The sequence below is a fragment of the Osmerus mordax genome, chromosome 4, assembly GCF_038355195.1.
Source record: "Osmerus mordax isolate fOsmMor3 chromosome 4, fOsmMor3.pri, whole genome shotgun sequence".
Taxonomy (NCBI): domain Eukaryota; kingdom Metazoa; phylum Chordata; class Actinopteri; order Osmeriformes; family Osmeridae; genus Osmerus; species Osmerus mordax.
Genome location: NC_090053.1, coordinates 16,594,450 through 16,610,315, shown reverse-complemented (window position 1 = coordinate 16,610,315; position 15,866 = coordinate 16,594,450). Strand labels below are relative to the sequence as shown.

Sequence of the window (15,866 nt, the reverse complement as noted above, 5' to 3'; positions counted from 1 at the left end):
TCTCTCTCTCTCTCTCTCTCTCTCTCTCTCTCTCTCTCTCTCTCTCTCCGCTGTGTGCGCGCGCGCACACACACACACTCAGGAGTCTTTGTAGTAGTTGTTGAAGTTGATGCGGAGCAGGAAGTCCTCTAGGTGAGGCTGGTAGCCCCTGTTAACCAGTTTAGTCACCACTGGAGACAAAGAAAAGCTCTTTCATAATAATAATAATAACAACAACAACAATCATGTATTCACTTAGCAGATGCTCTTGAACCCTGTGACCTCTTGATTTACAGTCATAGCCTCTCCCACTGAGCTATATCTATCCCCTGTGAAGCCATCTATCCAAATGACAGCACATTTAGACGATAGAACACTTGGTACTCAAATGTAGCCGTTCGTTACTATAACTGCACGGCAGATACGTACAGTTTGTCATACATATATTGCTCTAAAAAGTTCTACTCATTTGAAATGCGTGTGCTCACCTTTGAAGAGGAAGTGGGAGTAGTATTTGAAGGTGTTGTAGGACTGCTGCATGGCTATGAAGCTGGGGTGCACTGCCTCCCCCTGCTGGCTGGCCCAGGGCTGTGCGATGAGCTGGGCCCGGAACTTGAGGATGAGGCTGAAAATGCTGTGGATGATGTTCATGACCGGAGCAGCCTTCTCCGTCAGCAAACCCCTGGGGATGGAGGGACGGAGGGTGAAAGAGAGGACAGGAGGGAGGAGGAGAACGAGAGGACAGGAAGGGGGAGGAGAACGAGAGGACAGGAAGGGGGAGGAGAACGAGAGGACAGGAAGGGGGAGGAGAACGAGAGGACAGGAAGGGGGAGGAGAACGAGAGGACAGGAAGGGGGAGGAGAACGAGAGGACAGGAAAGGGGAGGAGAAAGAGAGGACAGGAAGGGGGAGGAGAACGAGAGGACAGGAAGGGGGAGGAGAACGAGAGGACAGGAAGGGGGAGGAGAACGAGAGGGGAGGAGAACGAGAGGACAGGAAGGGGGAGGAGAACGAGAGGACAGGAAAGGGGAGGAGAAAGAGAGGACAGGAAGGGGGAGGAGAACGAGAGGACAGGAAGGGGGAGGAGAAAGAGAGGACAGGAAGGGGGAGGAGAAAGAGAGGACAGGAAGGGGGAGGAGAACGAAAAGGACAGGAAGGGGGAGGAGAAAGAGAGGACAGGAAGGGGAGGAGAAAGAGAGGACAGGAAGGGGGAGGAGAACGAGAGGACAGGAAGGGGGAGGAGAAAGAGAGGACAGGAGGGAGGAGGAGAACGAGAGTACAGGAGGGAGGAGGAGAACGAGAGGACAGGAAGGGGGAGGAGAACGAGAGGACAGGAAGGGGGAGGAGAACGAGAGGACAGGAAGGGGGAGGAGAACGAGAGGACAGGAAGGGGGAGGAGAACGAGAGGACAGGAAAGGGGAGGAGAAAGAGAGGACAGGAAGGGGGAGGAGAACGAGAGGACAGGAAGGGGGAGGAGAAAGAGAGGACAGGAAGGGGGAGAACGAGAGGACAGGAAGGGGGAGGAGAACGAGAGGACAGGAAGGGGGAGGAGAACGAGAGGACAGGAAGGGGAGGAGAAAGAGAGGACAGGAAGGGGAGGAGAAAGAGAGGACAGGAAGGGGAGGAGAAAGAGAGGACAAGAAGGGGAGGAGAAAGAGAGGACAGGAAGGAGGAGGAGAAAGAGGACAGGAAGGGGAGGAGAAAGAGTGCAGGGTGGCCTTTGGGTAGGCGATCTCCTCCATGAATCTGACCCTGTACAGGTAATCTGCGCGTGTCCCTCCTGTCTAAAGATCTCTGTTAAAGCATGCAGCCGGCCACGTGTGCGTGCTTCCTGTACCTGAAGATGGCTCTGTTGAGGTAGTCTGCGTGCGTGCGGTGGATGGCATCCAGGTCGTTGACGGTGGCCATCTTGGTCTTGAATTCGCTCCAGGAGACCTGCAGGATCTGGTTAGCGATGTAGCCCTGGATCACCTTCACAAAGTGCTGCATCTCGTGTCTGTACAGCTGCAGCTGGCGGAACTGCACCGAGCGGCCCGCACCCTTCACTAGAGCTGGGACACACACACACACACACATATATATAAATAAATACATACTATCATGGATCCCTGCTCCTTCTCCTAGGTCACACACACAGTCTTACTTGCTCACACACACAGGGATCAAAGTTACACTCATTGTCTCTCTCTCACACGTACACACACCTGACACACACACACACACACACACACACACACACACACACACACACACACACACACACACACACACACAGACACAGACACAGACACAGACAAAGTCATCTCCCTTTAGAACTGTTATCGTGACATATTTGGAATTTCCCAGACCCAGATTCATTCTGTTTCCCCGGATCCAGATTTAAATGTACATTTAAAATGGGCGAAGGTACAGTACAGCAGACAGTACAGTGACCAACTGTCACACACACTTCAGTGTCTCTGAAGTGTGTTGGGTTTCTAATAATCGTGTGTTCATCTTCGCTTTTATCTAAAGCAACACAAAAGGAGGCGGGGGGGGATCATGAACCTGCGACCTCTCGATCGAACGCTCTAACCACTGAGCTCCACCCATCCCCGGGGGTCCCTGTGCGTGTGGGCTCACCTGTTCTCTTGAGGTGGAACCACACGTCGCGCAGGCTCCACACCATGTGCTTGAGCTGCAGCAGGAAGGAGAACAGGCGGTTGTACTTGTTCATACAGCTGTCGGTGACGATGATGTTCAGCGGCCAGTCCACCTGGAGAGAGAGAGAGAGAGAGAGAGAGAGAGAGAGGGAGAGAGAGAGTAAAGACGGAGAAAGAAGGGTTTCCCGCCTTAGGTGACAGGGGCTGGCGTCTCACATGTGGTTCACGGTGTTTTGCACAGAGGAAGAGAGAGGAGAGAGAAGAAAGAGAGAAAGAGACAGTGCTGGCCTCGTGGGCTTGTTACTGTCTCCCATTGAGCGTCTTCCAAAAGCTCCTTATTTACTGATCAAACACTCAGGCAGTAATCTAATTTTCCAGATGCAGAAGAGTTCCGGAAACTAATCTCACACACACACACACTATCTCTCAAACACACACACCTTGTAGCGAAGCTCCAGACAGTTGAGTGAATCGGGGGCGTGAGGGTGGAAGGTCTCGGGCAGGAAGCGCAGGGCGAAGGTGAAGTTGGGCGCCAGGGCGTTGTCGCCGTGGAGACTGTACTGGAGGGCCTTGCTCAGGATGGAGTTGAGGACCAGAGGGGTCAGCAGCTCTCCTGGAGTCTGACCACTGGCCAGCTGAGAATGAAGCCACGCAAAAGGGTTCACACGCAAGCAGACTAGACAAACACAGCGTGCTGACACGCACGCGCACACACACACACACACATGCATCGGCTGTCTCACCTTCTCAAAGAGTAGGTCGCTGAGAGACTGGGCGAACTCCCCGTCCTCCATCAGCAGGAAGTGCCGGAGGGCCTCAAAGTGGCGCTCCACCCCCAGCTCCACGAAGAAGTAGTCCACCACGGCCTTGTTTACCAGGGACACACTGGGGGGGGGGAGGAGAAATCAATGATGGGACGGGTAAGACACCAACCTGGCTCCTGGATAAGAGCGTCTGCTAAATGACTAAATGCAATAGAAAGATATGAACCACACACGCCCTCTCCCTCTCTGTCCTCTCTCCATCTGTCCGCCCTCTCTCTCTCTCTCTCTATCCCTCTCTCCATCTGTCCTCTCCCACCTCCCTCTGTCCACCCTCCCTCTGTCCACCCTCTCTCTCTGTGTCCAGGGGACTCACTGTGTGATGAGTGGGGTGGTGACGGAGTGCTTCATGAGGACGGGCAGAGACACCATCTCGCTGAGCTGCACGGGCGTGGTGTCGGTGGCCCTGCGGAGGGAGGGGTCCATGGGGAGCCCCCAGGGGCCCCGCGTCACCTGCTGCAGCAGCTGGCACTCTGGGGACAACACTGCGCGCGCACACACACACACACACACAGGATGATACTGTAAGAGATCTTTGAAAGTAAACACATCGCTCTACTGAACTGACTCAATATCTGACGCTCTTCAATTTTGACATGTTCTCCCTCACACTTTGTTGGTGAGTGTAACTGTGTCGGACCTAGAGTCTATGTTAGGAGTGTGGTGACTCACTCATGAGGTTGGAGCAGTCCTCGTATGGCTCGACCTCGTACTGGGACGCCAGGGATAGCAGGTAGTCCTGCTCAGCACCCGCTCCATGGGGCCGGCCGAAGCTCGCTGCCCAGGAGGAGATGCCCTCATCCAGCAGCTGCTGCTCACTCGAGGCCCAGGCTTTAGGCCCTGAGGGACATCACAACAAGAAGGTTAGTTCTTTTTGTTGTCGTATTGAAGTACTGTGCCAACCAGGAAAGCAGACAGGATGTCAACAGATAGGAGTTATTGATGTACGGCGATCCAGTACCTTGAGTGTCCTGTCTGCCAGGGTCCTTCACCACACAGCCTGCACCAAGAGCGGAGTCTGAGGAGTGGCCATATTGACTTCCTGGTAGTGGTGAGAGAAGGGGTACGCTTCCTGACACCACACACCCTGCACCAAGAGTGGAGTCTGAGGAATGTCCATATTGACTTCCTGGTAGTGGTGAGGGAAGGGGTACGCTTCCTGACATCACACACCCTGCACCTAATGTTGAGTCTGAGGAGTGGCCATATTGACTTCCTGGTAGGGGTGAGGGAAGGGGTACGCTTCCTGACATCACACACCCTGCACCTAATGTTGAGTCTGAGGAGTGGCCATATTGACTTCCTGGTAGGGGTGAGGGAAGGGGTACGCTTCCTGACACCACACACCCTGCACCTAATGTTGAGTCTGAGGAGTGTCCGAATGTGCTGCCAGGTAGAGATGATGTAGCTACTTCCGAACCCGACATCACGCAGCCCACTTGGAGGGTACTGTCGGAGGCGTGACCGTGCTCGCTCCAGCGCGGCCTCTGGGTCTCCACGTCAAACACAAACTCCCCAACCTTGACGTGAGCGTCTGAGGCGTGGCCGTGAACGCCGGGGGAGGGCAGCAGGGGGCTCACGTCTGAGACGTTTTCCCCGACCCTGATGTGGGAGTCTGAGGCGTGGCCGTGGACGTTGGGGGCGGGGAGGGCGACCGCCACGTCCGAAACGTTCTCCCCCACTTTGATGTGGCCGTCGGACGAGTGACCGTGGACGTTGGCGGCCGGCCGAGCCGTGACCGCGTCGGAGACGTATTCCCCGATCTGGATGTGCGCGTCCGAGATCTGACCGTGAACGCTCGCGGGCGGCCGAGGGGGGGTCGCCTCCGACACAAACTCCCCGACCTTCGGGTGGGCGTCAGACGGGCGGCCGTGCGCGTTCAGCGACGGCTGAGAGTTAATCACCTCGGGAACGCCCTCGCCCTCCTTGACGCGGTCATGTGACACATTGATGGACCGCGTGTGGAGGTAGTCTGCCACTGATGCATTCTCCCTGACTGTAGTACAAGTGTCGGACACGTGAGCGGGGATGGTTGTGATTGGGATCGACAGGGAAGGGGGGGACTGGCATCGGAGATCCCCACTGCCGTGCCTCTTTTCTGGGGAGATCAGAGCACCGGCTGTCTGGTTCTCCAGCTGACTCTGTTCGCTCTCTTTCCCAGCCTTGTTCCCTGGGCCCTGGCTAGCCTTCTCCACACTCCCCGCTGTCCCAGTCACGGCTGTCAATTCCTGTTCTGCTGCTGGTAGGAAACAGGAGACACAGCTATCTATCATCTTGGTCTCAGTACCGTCTGCGAGCTGGAGAGAGGTCTGGGAGGGGTGTCCATGAAGGCCAGGCTTATGGGGGGCGGCGATGGGGACGTCGGGGGTATACTGGCCCAGAGGGAAACTGGACTGGGAGGCCTGGCCGTGGGGACTGGGCCTGGGGAGACGCTCCAGGACATCTGACATGTTTTCCCCTATGGGGATGTGGGAGTCTGAGGGGTGGGAGAGTGGGATGTCTGGCTGAATCATGGGCCCCCAGAGAGCCCTGTTCTGGGGTTGGTCAGGAGCCACGGCTGGGGGCTGGTCTGGCTCCAGCATTCCCCCCAGAGGACTGAAGGGGGCGCTGAAGTCATAGTCTACATCTGACTGTGGTTGGGTTTGAGGTTGAGGTTGGGTTGGGCCTTCGGGGAGGTCCGATCCAATCTCCTGCAGTGCCTGCTCCACCTGCTGGCTGTCCCCGGGACGGGGCAGGAGCTGGGTGAGCTTGGTGTCCTGGGAGGTGAGGGCAGGGTCTTCAGTAGCAGAGGGGGGCTTGAGGGGAGGCCTTGGTGTCCCCAGGGGGAGCCCAAATCCCTCCGGATCCACTGACCCCTGCCCAGGAAGAGCAGAGGTTAGGCAACAACCAATCACACATTCAACTGGCAAAGCTACAAGATGACATATCTACTCATGCTAACAACCAAATATCCGTTTTAACAAACAGTTGGAAGATGAAACAACTAGCTGATGCTAATTGCTAACAACCAAAGATACATTCAATTTGGATAAGAGCGTCTGCTAAATGACTAAATGACTAAATATCAATTTACACTTGCAAAATGACATAACTAACAGATGCTAACAGCAGAAGATACATTCAACAAAAGGCTGAAACATAAAAACGGCTAGCCAGCTAATGCTAACTGTGGCCAGCCTGCGTACAGGAACATTCCACACCAGTGCTGGTTCAGGCTCCTGCTGAGCGGAGGAAGCAGGTATAAGAGATTCAGGAGGAGGTTTCGTCTGTCCCAGAGGATATCTCTTCAGCAGGGCCTGCAGGAGAAGGACATGAGAGGCAACACTTATCTGTCTCTATCAATTTAATATATATATATAAAACTTCTCAACCAAACATGCATCATTCAATCATTCTCCAGTGTTGTGTGTGTTTATATGTGTGTGTGTCTCTGTAGGAATACCTCAATGTGCAGCTGGTCCTGCAGTAGGAACTGGGCCCGGTTCTCGTCCAGTCTCATTCGCTGCACCCTCCATAAGGCCCGCCTCTCCCTCCTGGTAGCCTCCTCCGATAGGTGGCTGTACTGAGCAATCAGCTCTTTCCTGATTCACACAGAACAGGCTGGATTCAGATGTCTAGACCAAACAATGCCAGTGGCTCATTCGAGCATTTGTGGAGTTAATAAAGCATAGGAATATCAATAATCTGAATTCGAAAAACCTCAGTCAAACAGTTCTCAAAGGAGATGACTGTCTGTGTCTGTGCGTGTCGAGTGTGAGACGGTGAGTGTAACTTTGATCCCTGTACGTGTGAGTAAGACTGCCTGCCTGCGTGCGTGCGTCAGACCTGGCTCGTATCTCCAGCTGTTCCTCCAGAGCCTGCAGCCTCTTCTCTCGGTCTCTCAGCTCCCTGGCAAAGCTGTAGTCGTCCTCCTGTTCCTTCTTCTTGGCTGCGCTGTGCCACTGGAAAACACACACACACAGAAACACACACACACGCACGTCATGTAGGTTTAACGTTCCTGCAGGTTTCAGCTACAGAGGCTTGCACACTGCTAGGAGGAAACACGTGGCGCTCCTTCTCTGTGAACAGAATGAGAAGGTCGGCACCTCTATTCTCTCCTCCCTTCCCCAGACAGACGTAGAAATGGGAGGTCAGGGAGGCTACTTGTTGAACAGTGCTAATGCGAATGCCGTTTCCAGAGGAACTCCAGTATCGCCCTGTCTGTCACCATCTCCTCCTGCTGATAATGGGAAAGCCAGGTCAGGGGGGCACACAGGGAAACCTGGACTCGTTTTTCTCAGCCGCAACATCCATCTCTCTCCACCTCTCGCTGCCGCGGATCAAAGAGGAGACACGCTCACCGGGGCTTCTCTCGCGCGGTCGCTCCTCTCTTTCTTTCCGTTGCCACGGTCGTCTTTCAATCTGTCCGTCTCTCTCTCCCTCCCTCACTGTGTCTTTGTCTCGGTCTGCCTCGGTTTCTCGCCCCTCTCCCCCGCCCCTCGCGCTCACCTCTAGTTCCTGCTCCAGGTGCTGTCTCAGTTCTTCGAAGCGCTCCCTTTTCCTCGCCTCCTCCACCAGACGCTGGGACACCTGTCGCCCTGCAGGGAGGGAGGGAGGAAGAGAGAGAGACTGCTTACAACCTATGCAGTGCACACTTGCAAGGCACACACACCAACCCACACGACACACAGTCTCACTCTAAGGTCACAGCCACGCAGGGGCAAAGTTACACTCACAGTCTCCCTTACACACACACACACACACACACACACACACACACACACACACACACACACACACACACACACACACACACACACACACACACACACACACACACACACACACACACACACACACACACACACACACACACACACACACACACACACACACACACACACACACACACACACACACACACACACACACACACACACACACACACACACACACACACACACACACACACACACACACACACACTTGCTCACTTCCCTTCCTCACATCTATTCCAGTAATAAGTTGATATGAGGAGTTAGGGAAACTATGTGAGCGATGATTCGATTTCACACCCTGCAGAGCTGGAAGCTGTTCAAAGGCTTCTTCTCTGCTATTCTAGTCTCACCCCTTTCCTCCAGCCTGTGAAGGAGGCTCTGGGTTAGCGGTAGCACCCGGAGGAGTACTCGAAAGCTCTACTAGGTTCTAATCACTGTTCTGAGTGATGATTTAGAAGTGTTATAAGAGGGTATAAAGAGAGCGTGTGCGTGTGTGGGAGTCCGGGAGAGTTTGACTTCATTGAAGTGTGTCTGAACATTGTGTGATGTCTACTTGAGTTCTGTGTTACAGTGTGTGTGTATAATCTATATTTGTGTTTCTGTGTCCTATATAAGTGTGTGCACGCGTGTGTGTGTGTGTGTATATCACTCACCACGGATGCTCTCCAGGGTCTTGGCTGCTGAATCTCTGACTTGATTGATCAGCTCCTGACGTGCCTGCTCTGTGCGTAGGGCCTAACACACACACACACACGCAGAGCATACTGTATCTGCTGTCCTCTGGCTTGCCTCTCCACAGCCCTCTCAGCTACTCTGGAAACGCATCCATCAAGCTCCATGCTCGACTGGTGATAATATTAATGTTTCTAAATCAAATCTTTTTTTATTTATTTTTTACAAGCAACATTACTAAATGGAAAATGGCTACTTAAATTCACTCCCTACACAGATTGATTGGGAAATAACAGCTTGATGGGTCGATTTCCCAAACAGTTTAGACCCGGGCGTAGACAGAAAAACTGTTTTACAGAATATCTGTTTAGAAACAGGTGCTTCATCAGTGTTTGGTGAAGCGGGTCACAGGCTGGTATGTGCACGGCCGGTCTGCGCATTCTGCAGTACCTGCTCCTCCCTGCTGATGGCGCTGTGCTTGGCGATCCTCTCCACGCGTCCACGGTACACGGCGCAGTCCCTCTCGATCTCCTCCACTTCCTGCAGGGAGAAGGTGACGGAGATACGAGGCACGGGCAGCTCCGACCCGCAGATGTAGTGCTGCAGGCAGGCAGGCAGGCAGACAGGCCGACAGACAGACAGACAGACAGACAAGCAGGCAGGCAGACAGTTTAGTTTAAAGCTTATGAGTCTAGTGTATGGTCTGGGTTACAGAGCAACTGCTTATACAAGCTTTACATACCATTAAAGTGTTACTATACTGTAGAGTATAAAATACATTAGTATATACGGTCAGGGTCACGCTGTTACTACACAAACTGAGCCTATATTGCCGTACGTGTGTGTTTGTGGTTGCCTGGATACTGACCTGGGGACAGCAGATCTTGAGCAGGTTGATGGTCTTGCCGCAGACGTAGACGTCGTTAGCGATGTGTCGGAGGAAGACGGGGACGCAGGCCTCCGCCTCCCTGGAGATGAGGGTGTAGCCCTGCACCCAGAAGTGCTTGTCTGGAGGGGGGGGGGGGGGGGGGGTAGGAGGGGGGGGGGCAGGGCAGTGTGAGGGGCCGGCATGGACAGACAGCTGTTGTTTCAAGAATACAAACAAGTGCACCTGGAGAAACTATCGACCAGAGAGCTACAGAGGCGCGACTTAATTACCGGGCCTGGCATTGGTCTGTGTGTTTGGAATGATTTAATCATCGTCGAGTCAGGGTCAGGTAGACCTTGGAACACGCCCACGGTACACGAGCTCAAACAGACCTCTGATATTCGCGGAGGTGAGGAGAGAGCCGTGTCATGTTTTCGAATTTCAACCGTTCAAACAACGGCGGAGCAACCCATCCCGGACGACCTCCGTGTTGGAAACCCGACGAGCCCAGGAGGGGCGCAAAGCACACGAGTCTCGCGGCTCTGTTCATCGTTCAGGGTTTTTTTTGGGGGGGGGTTGCCAGGACAGCTTTGCTTCTGATTGCCTCCCTGGCTAACTGTCTTGGAGAGGAACGCTGACATTTGTGTGTCCTCCAAAAACAGGAGGGAGAAGAGCCAGGTGGGGTTCACTGGCAGAGTTGATGAGGTGTAGCTGATGAGCAAATGAACCTCTAAACTAAGTGGAGCAAGGCTTGGGTGATACGGGGGCGTCCTTGACTCCTGGAATAGGGTGTAATAGAAAAACCCTACATTTAAACAGGATGCAATTAGACCGGCTGATCTCATTAAATCAACCACGGGACTGTTATCTTGCCATAAACAGACAGTGTATTTAAGTGTGCTGCATTCTAAACGCGGTTTGTAACCGTGTGTTGTTGAAAGCCCTGCTGCACACGCCCGAGACGACATCCAAATTGAAATAAAGTGTTTGTGCAGCAAGCCGTCTCCTCATGCAGGACGCGCAGTGGAGCGTGTCCTGCATGGAGGACCAAGATGAGGACTGGCTCACCTCTGCAGCCCAGGTAGTCCTCGTTGACCTGAATCATAAACTCCCCATACACATCTCTGAACACACCACTGTATACCCAGTCAGACACAAACCTGTAAAAGCAAAGAGAAAGAGAGAGAGAAAGAGACAGAGACAGAGACAGAGAGAGAGAGAGAGAGAGAGAGAGAGAGAGAGAGAGAGAGAGAGAGAGAGAGAGAGAGAGAGAGAGAGAGAGACTTAACAGGTTATTTGATTCTCCGCTCACACAAGATCTCAATCACAAACAGTCACCCAATTCGTCATGATTTAACAGCCTTGGACAGGTAAGTCAACGATGAGAAACAGACATCAGCTCCAGGGTCGAAGGTACCTTGTCGTGACAGAACACTCAAGAGACCTTCGGCCATGGAAGACTGCATATGTAGGTCCATGTTGTCACGCGCTTCGGGAAGGGGGGACTTGTTACCAGGAGTACCTCCTCGCCTCCAGGGTTTAACAGGGGAGGGGAAAGCACCTAGGTGGAGGTACGTGCAGTGTGTTACCGGTGTCTGGAGAGCTCTTGGACTGACCGTGTGTAGGGCTCACAGCTGCTCTTCAGCAGGGACAGCAGGACCAGGTAGTTCTCATTACTGCAGTTGCTCTGGGCCTCGTTGTACAGGCAGGACAGCAGCTTCACTCCCTGGGGAGAGGGCAGACACTGGACTTATTCGGGGTATAGCTCAGGAGGTAGAGCATTTGACGGATAATCAAGAGTTCGCAGGTTTAAATCCCCCCCCCCCCCTCCCCCCATACGTCTTTTCGGATAAAAGCACCTGCTCAAGGATTAAATGATTTCTTATAATCCCTTTTAGTGCTTTAACACAAACACATCGAGCTTGATTCACAGGACATAATATATTCTATTATATACTGTGTGGGGCACAAAATGCAGGAAAACAGAAAAACTGTGAGGCCACTCACCACAGGGAACGTAGCCTGGCCAACTCCACAGGCTCCATCCACACAACACAGCTCTGAGAGGTACCTGGAACGCAAACAGCACACAGCTATGAGTGGCCGATTAATCTAACAGCAGTGCATTAGGCATCTCTTGGCCAAGGTGGAATGAGAAGTATGTGGCGATTATTTCTCACTTCAGAGTGCAGACTAACAGCTCTGTTTGGTCCTCGTTATAGAGTCAGGGCTCATTTCCTAGCGCCAGGCAGCGGGGTGTGTGTGTGTGTGTGCGTGTGGTGGGGTCTCACCTGAGTTGTCTGCCCACTTTGCGGAACAGGAACCCAAAGGTGAGCAGGCTGAGCGTGGACGGTGTGCTGAGCACACAGGCCCTGTAGTAATGCAGGTACTTCCTCAGTCCGCCTGTAAAGGCCTGGCGGGGGGGGGGAGGAGGAACACAGCTGTCAGGGGGGGGGGGGATACCGACCCTAGCCGGCAGCAGGCGGTTAAACGCAAGGAGGACACCCACCTGGAAGACCAGGCCTTTCTTGTGGGCGCTCTGCAGGGAGAAGCGACTCAGCCTCAGGTAGTGGGTGCCATACTGCGCTAGATCTCCCAGGAGACGGGACACACTCTCCGGAGACGCACCCGACACACACACTCCCGGACGCACGTCAAACTGAACACACACCTGGAGGGGGGGCGGGGGGGTGAAGGTGAGTCATTACTACTACCATAACTAACGCACTGACCCCCCTGAATTAAGATGACAAATGGTACTGCGTAAATCTATACGCAGTCGGTTTACTCGGTACTGGGGTTGTACCTGGTTGAGAGGGAAGGTAGTGGACGCCACACCGATCAGAACGTTCAGGAGGTCACTGACCAGCTGGGTCTGGGAGTCCAAGGGTAGAGGTAGGAGTGGAGAGGGGGTGGCCGAACTGACCACCCTCATCTCCCCCTCCCACAGCCTGTAGAGCTGGTCAAAGGCCTCACGACCCCCCTCGGAGAGGTAGGGGGCCTCCCTCTTACCTGGGGGGCTGTGGACATTTACAACATAAGGAGAGAAAACGTTGAGATCCCTATAATTATATGTTACGGAGCATCAACGGGACACAATAATGTTGTGAAAACGTATATATCGCCTGCTGCCTGAGACATTTCGCAATGCTAGTTTGGACTACCAGGTCTCAGATGAAGCCTGCCTTACCAGCCGATGCATTCCCAGCAGCGACGTCGTCCAGGCTCAAAGGTCCTTATGGCCTCCCAGACATCGAGCTCAGGGCTGGGGCTAGGTTCCGACTGGGAGTCTGGGGTCAGGTTTGAGGCCGACTGGAAACCCTCGTCCTCAGACTGGTCCAAATAAGGTGGCACCTGGACGGAGACACGATAGCATATCACATTATATTGTATTTTTTGCGACAAACACTTTGCGACAAAAACAGGGTACAAATCGTGCATATAGATAGCACAGCAGAAGATCAGGGATCAGAAGTGCAGTGTGAAGTACTATACTTTTAGCGCTAAACAGATAAGGACAGATCGGAAAATCAGTCTCTTACCCGTATGGCCAGCCCTGTGACATCAGCATTGCTGGGCACAGGCGGCAGGTCCAGTCTGATGTCCAGATCGGAGGTACGGGTGTGCAGAAGCGCCCCAAACAGCGACATCCTGGTCTCTCTCTCAAACTTCTCTTCCACCTCTGCCCTCCTCCCAAGAGCCAGCAGGCCTGTTCCTGGAAGAGCCTCCATCAGCCCCAGAGTCCCACACATCCCTCCCAGGGAGCCCCACTCCTCCCCACACACCAGAGCCCAGGCCCGAGCCTCCAGCCTCTGGAGCTCCTCACTCTGGTAGCCCCCCAGGGGAGGCCTGCGGAGCACGGGCCTCTCCCTACGCATGTAGTCTCTGCTGAAGGAGGTGGGAGGTGGGGGTGCCGAGCCAGCTAGCTGCACCAGGAGTTCCAACACCGAGTTGAGTTCCCCGAGTCCTGACGCGGGTCCCTCTGCCAGCCTGTCAAGCCGATCCTCCAGCCTCTCTGCTTCGTCCTGGCAGCCAGCCACCCGCAGATCGAAGGAGATCATCAGAACTTTATTTCTGGGCGGCGTGGTGGAGGTAATATTAGATACTGACGAGGAGGGCCTTTTCAGGGGTCCTTCCAGGAAGAGTTTGGAGAGTAGTGCCCCGTAGGCTTGCTTTCTGAGGGAACGTCGGACTGCATCTCGGGAGATGCCCCCCAGGGCGCGCCGTTTCCATGACACCCCCGAAAGACTGCTATCACACAATGCACCCAGCAGTTCGGTAATGCTGGTGCTGCTGCTATTATAATTAGATGGGAGGGAGACGTCAGAGCAGGAGTCCATGGTGACTTTCTTCTTACGGCCTGTGGATGTCAAAGGTGTATCATGTTAGGCACCACACCACTACCGATAGATAACTAGATACAAAAGTCAGGTGCTAATGAAAAATATGAAAGCTAGTCTAATTGTTGTATTCAACTAGCTACCTTGCTAACATGTTAGCTCTCAAACATGTTTTTATTTTGATAGCCAGCTAAATTCGCTAGTTAGTTAGTTACCACTGCATGTTTACAGCAAGCAAGTCGTCAGTCTACTAGTATTTAATGGGCTTGGCCAATATCTAGCCTAGCTATGTTAGCTAGCGACCTCATATTAATATGGTACTGTAGTATTCACTGAGCTTGTGACATCATTGTATACAATAATATGCTCGTGGTTTTTTGTGTGCTAACGTTACCTTCAATTCAGCACAGCCAGTGGTGGTTTAATGTTGACAGGTCAGCTTGCACCACCTTCCATGTTAGCTAGCCTAGTCTAGTGACGCTAGCTACTCTGTAGCTAGCTAACTGAGCAGCCAATACTAGTCGGGCAATAGTGAACATATTGCACCGTTTTGAAGTAAACAAGTATACACTTTACGAGCTGTATGCTATCTATATTCGCTATAATCTGCACTGCTTCACGCAGGTGGATATAAAAGCGTGTAGAACACAGACTGCGGTTTACAGTTGATATCTGTGTTCCATGCTAGGGCTAGTTGCACGCAATGTCGCCCGCCCACGTGAAATACGATTGGACAATTGAACGGAACATTGTAATCTATTGGACAAACTTCTATGACAAACTTCCGGCAACACCATAACCGCGCAGCACAAAAGCATAGTGACCGTCGAAACAAACTGCATGCATGTAGCGTAACTGCCACATGAGGCAGGTCGAAACGGTAATGTTCCAAGCATATCCACACTGCAAGAAACAACACGTCCTGGTAAGAGCAGCAGCACTACCTAATAAATTGAGCAGTAGCCTATCATGCCTATACGATGCGAAAAAGCATCACTATTTTTTTTTCTGTGAACTTTTGACTTAGATTCAGCATTTTCATTTGCAATTCTTCAGGGACCCATAATGCATTGCAATAATATATCAAAGCATTGGTGGTTCAGTGGTAGAATTCTCGCCTGCCACGCGGGAGGCCCGGGTTCGATTCCCGGCCAATGCATGAAACTTTTTTCATTTGTAGATTTCTTTCAGTTTGATGAAGTTGATCAGATCGATTTTTACTAGTATAACTTAACGATTTTAATTGTTGGATCTTTCTCAACTTTTCTGTTTCAGCGGTGCTAAGTGTGTCAGAGAAGTCTCAGTAATACCATCTGCTTCTTTACAAGGCATGGCCGGCCAGACTCAATAAACAAACTAAACATTTGTTTAAGGCCCCGCGCGGGTCCACGACATTTTGTAAAAAAATTTATCAAAGGGCACCCTACACTTTTATTGTTTAGGGCCCCCAAAACCCGGCCCGGCCCAGTTACAAGGTGATGGATTTGCCCATGTCTGTTATTTATTTTATATTAGTGATTTACTATAAAAATCACATCAAGGCGAGATCATTTTTACAATGGCTTTATAAATATATATATATATATGCTCGAGCGAACCAAGTAGTGTGTTATTGTACTATTAAAAACTGCATATAGCACTTATATTCATTATCTAGACTTAATTGACATTCTTTGTAATAGGCAGCTAGTGTGCAACAAAATAACAATTGTCACTGTGTGACCATGCATACATTCCATGTTAACCACAATTACATATAATATACATGACGTTGAATTGACAACA

General features: G+C 52.4%; 1 protein-coding gene and 1 non-coding gene across 3 annotated transcripts; one reads left to right on the top strand and one right to left on the bottom strand.

Moving 5' to 3' along the window:
- Positions 1-29: 29 nt before the first annotated feature.
- tubgcp6 (tubulin gamma complex component 6) lies at positions 30-14,749 on the bottom strand. Of its 2 annotated transcripts, none has more exons than XM_067235306.1 (25): positions 14,476-14,749; positions 13,284-14,101; positions 12,932-13,095; positions 12,548-12,761; positions 12,251-12,412; positions 12,033-12,154; positions 11,749-11,812; positions 11,358-11,467; positions 10,810-10,901; positions 9,742-9,881; positions 9,324-9,473; positions 8,855-8,936; positions 7,933-8,021; positions 7,267-7,382; positions 6,884-7,022; positions 6,627-6,737; positions 4,403-6,296; positions 4,114-4,281; positions 3,758-3,926; positions 3,364-3,505; positions 3,061-3,255; positions 2,601-2,733; positions 1,816-2,029; positions 468-661; positions 30-170 (listed from the first exon to the last, which is right to left on the bottom strand). In XM_067235306.1, the coding sequence occupies exons 2-25, from the start codon at positions 14,079-14,081 to the stop codon at positions 79-81; spliced, it is 5,754 nt and encodes a 1,917-aa protein (XP_067091407.1). In that variant the 5' UTR covers positions 14,082-14,101; positions 14,476-14,749; the 3' UTR covers positions 30-78. The 2 variants fall into 2 exon arrangements, with proteins under 2 accessions (XP_067091407.1, XP_067091408.1); XM_067235307.1 differs by having other exon boundaries at positions 6,642-6,737.
- A 420-nt stretch (positions 14,750-15,169) lies between these two features.
- On the top strand, positions 15,170-15,240 carry trnag-gcc (transfer RNA glycine (anticodon GCC)). Its single transcript has one exon. It is a non-coding gene; the product is annotated as a tRNA-Gly (tRNA).
- Positions 15,241-15,866: the final 626 nt, after the last annotated feature.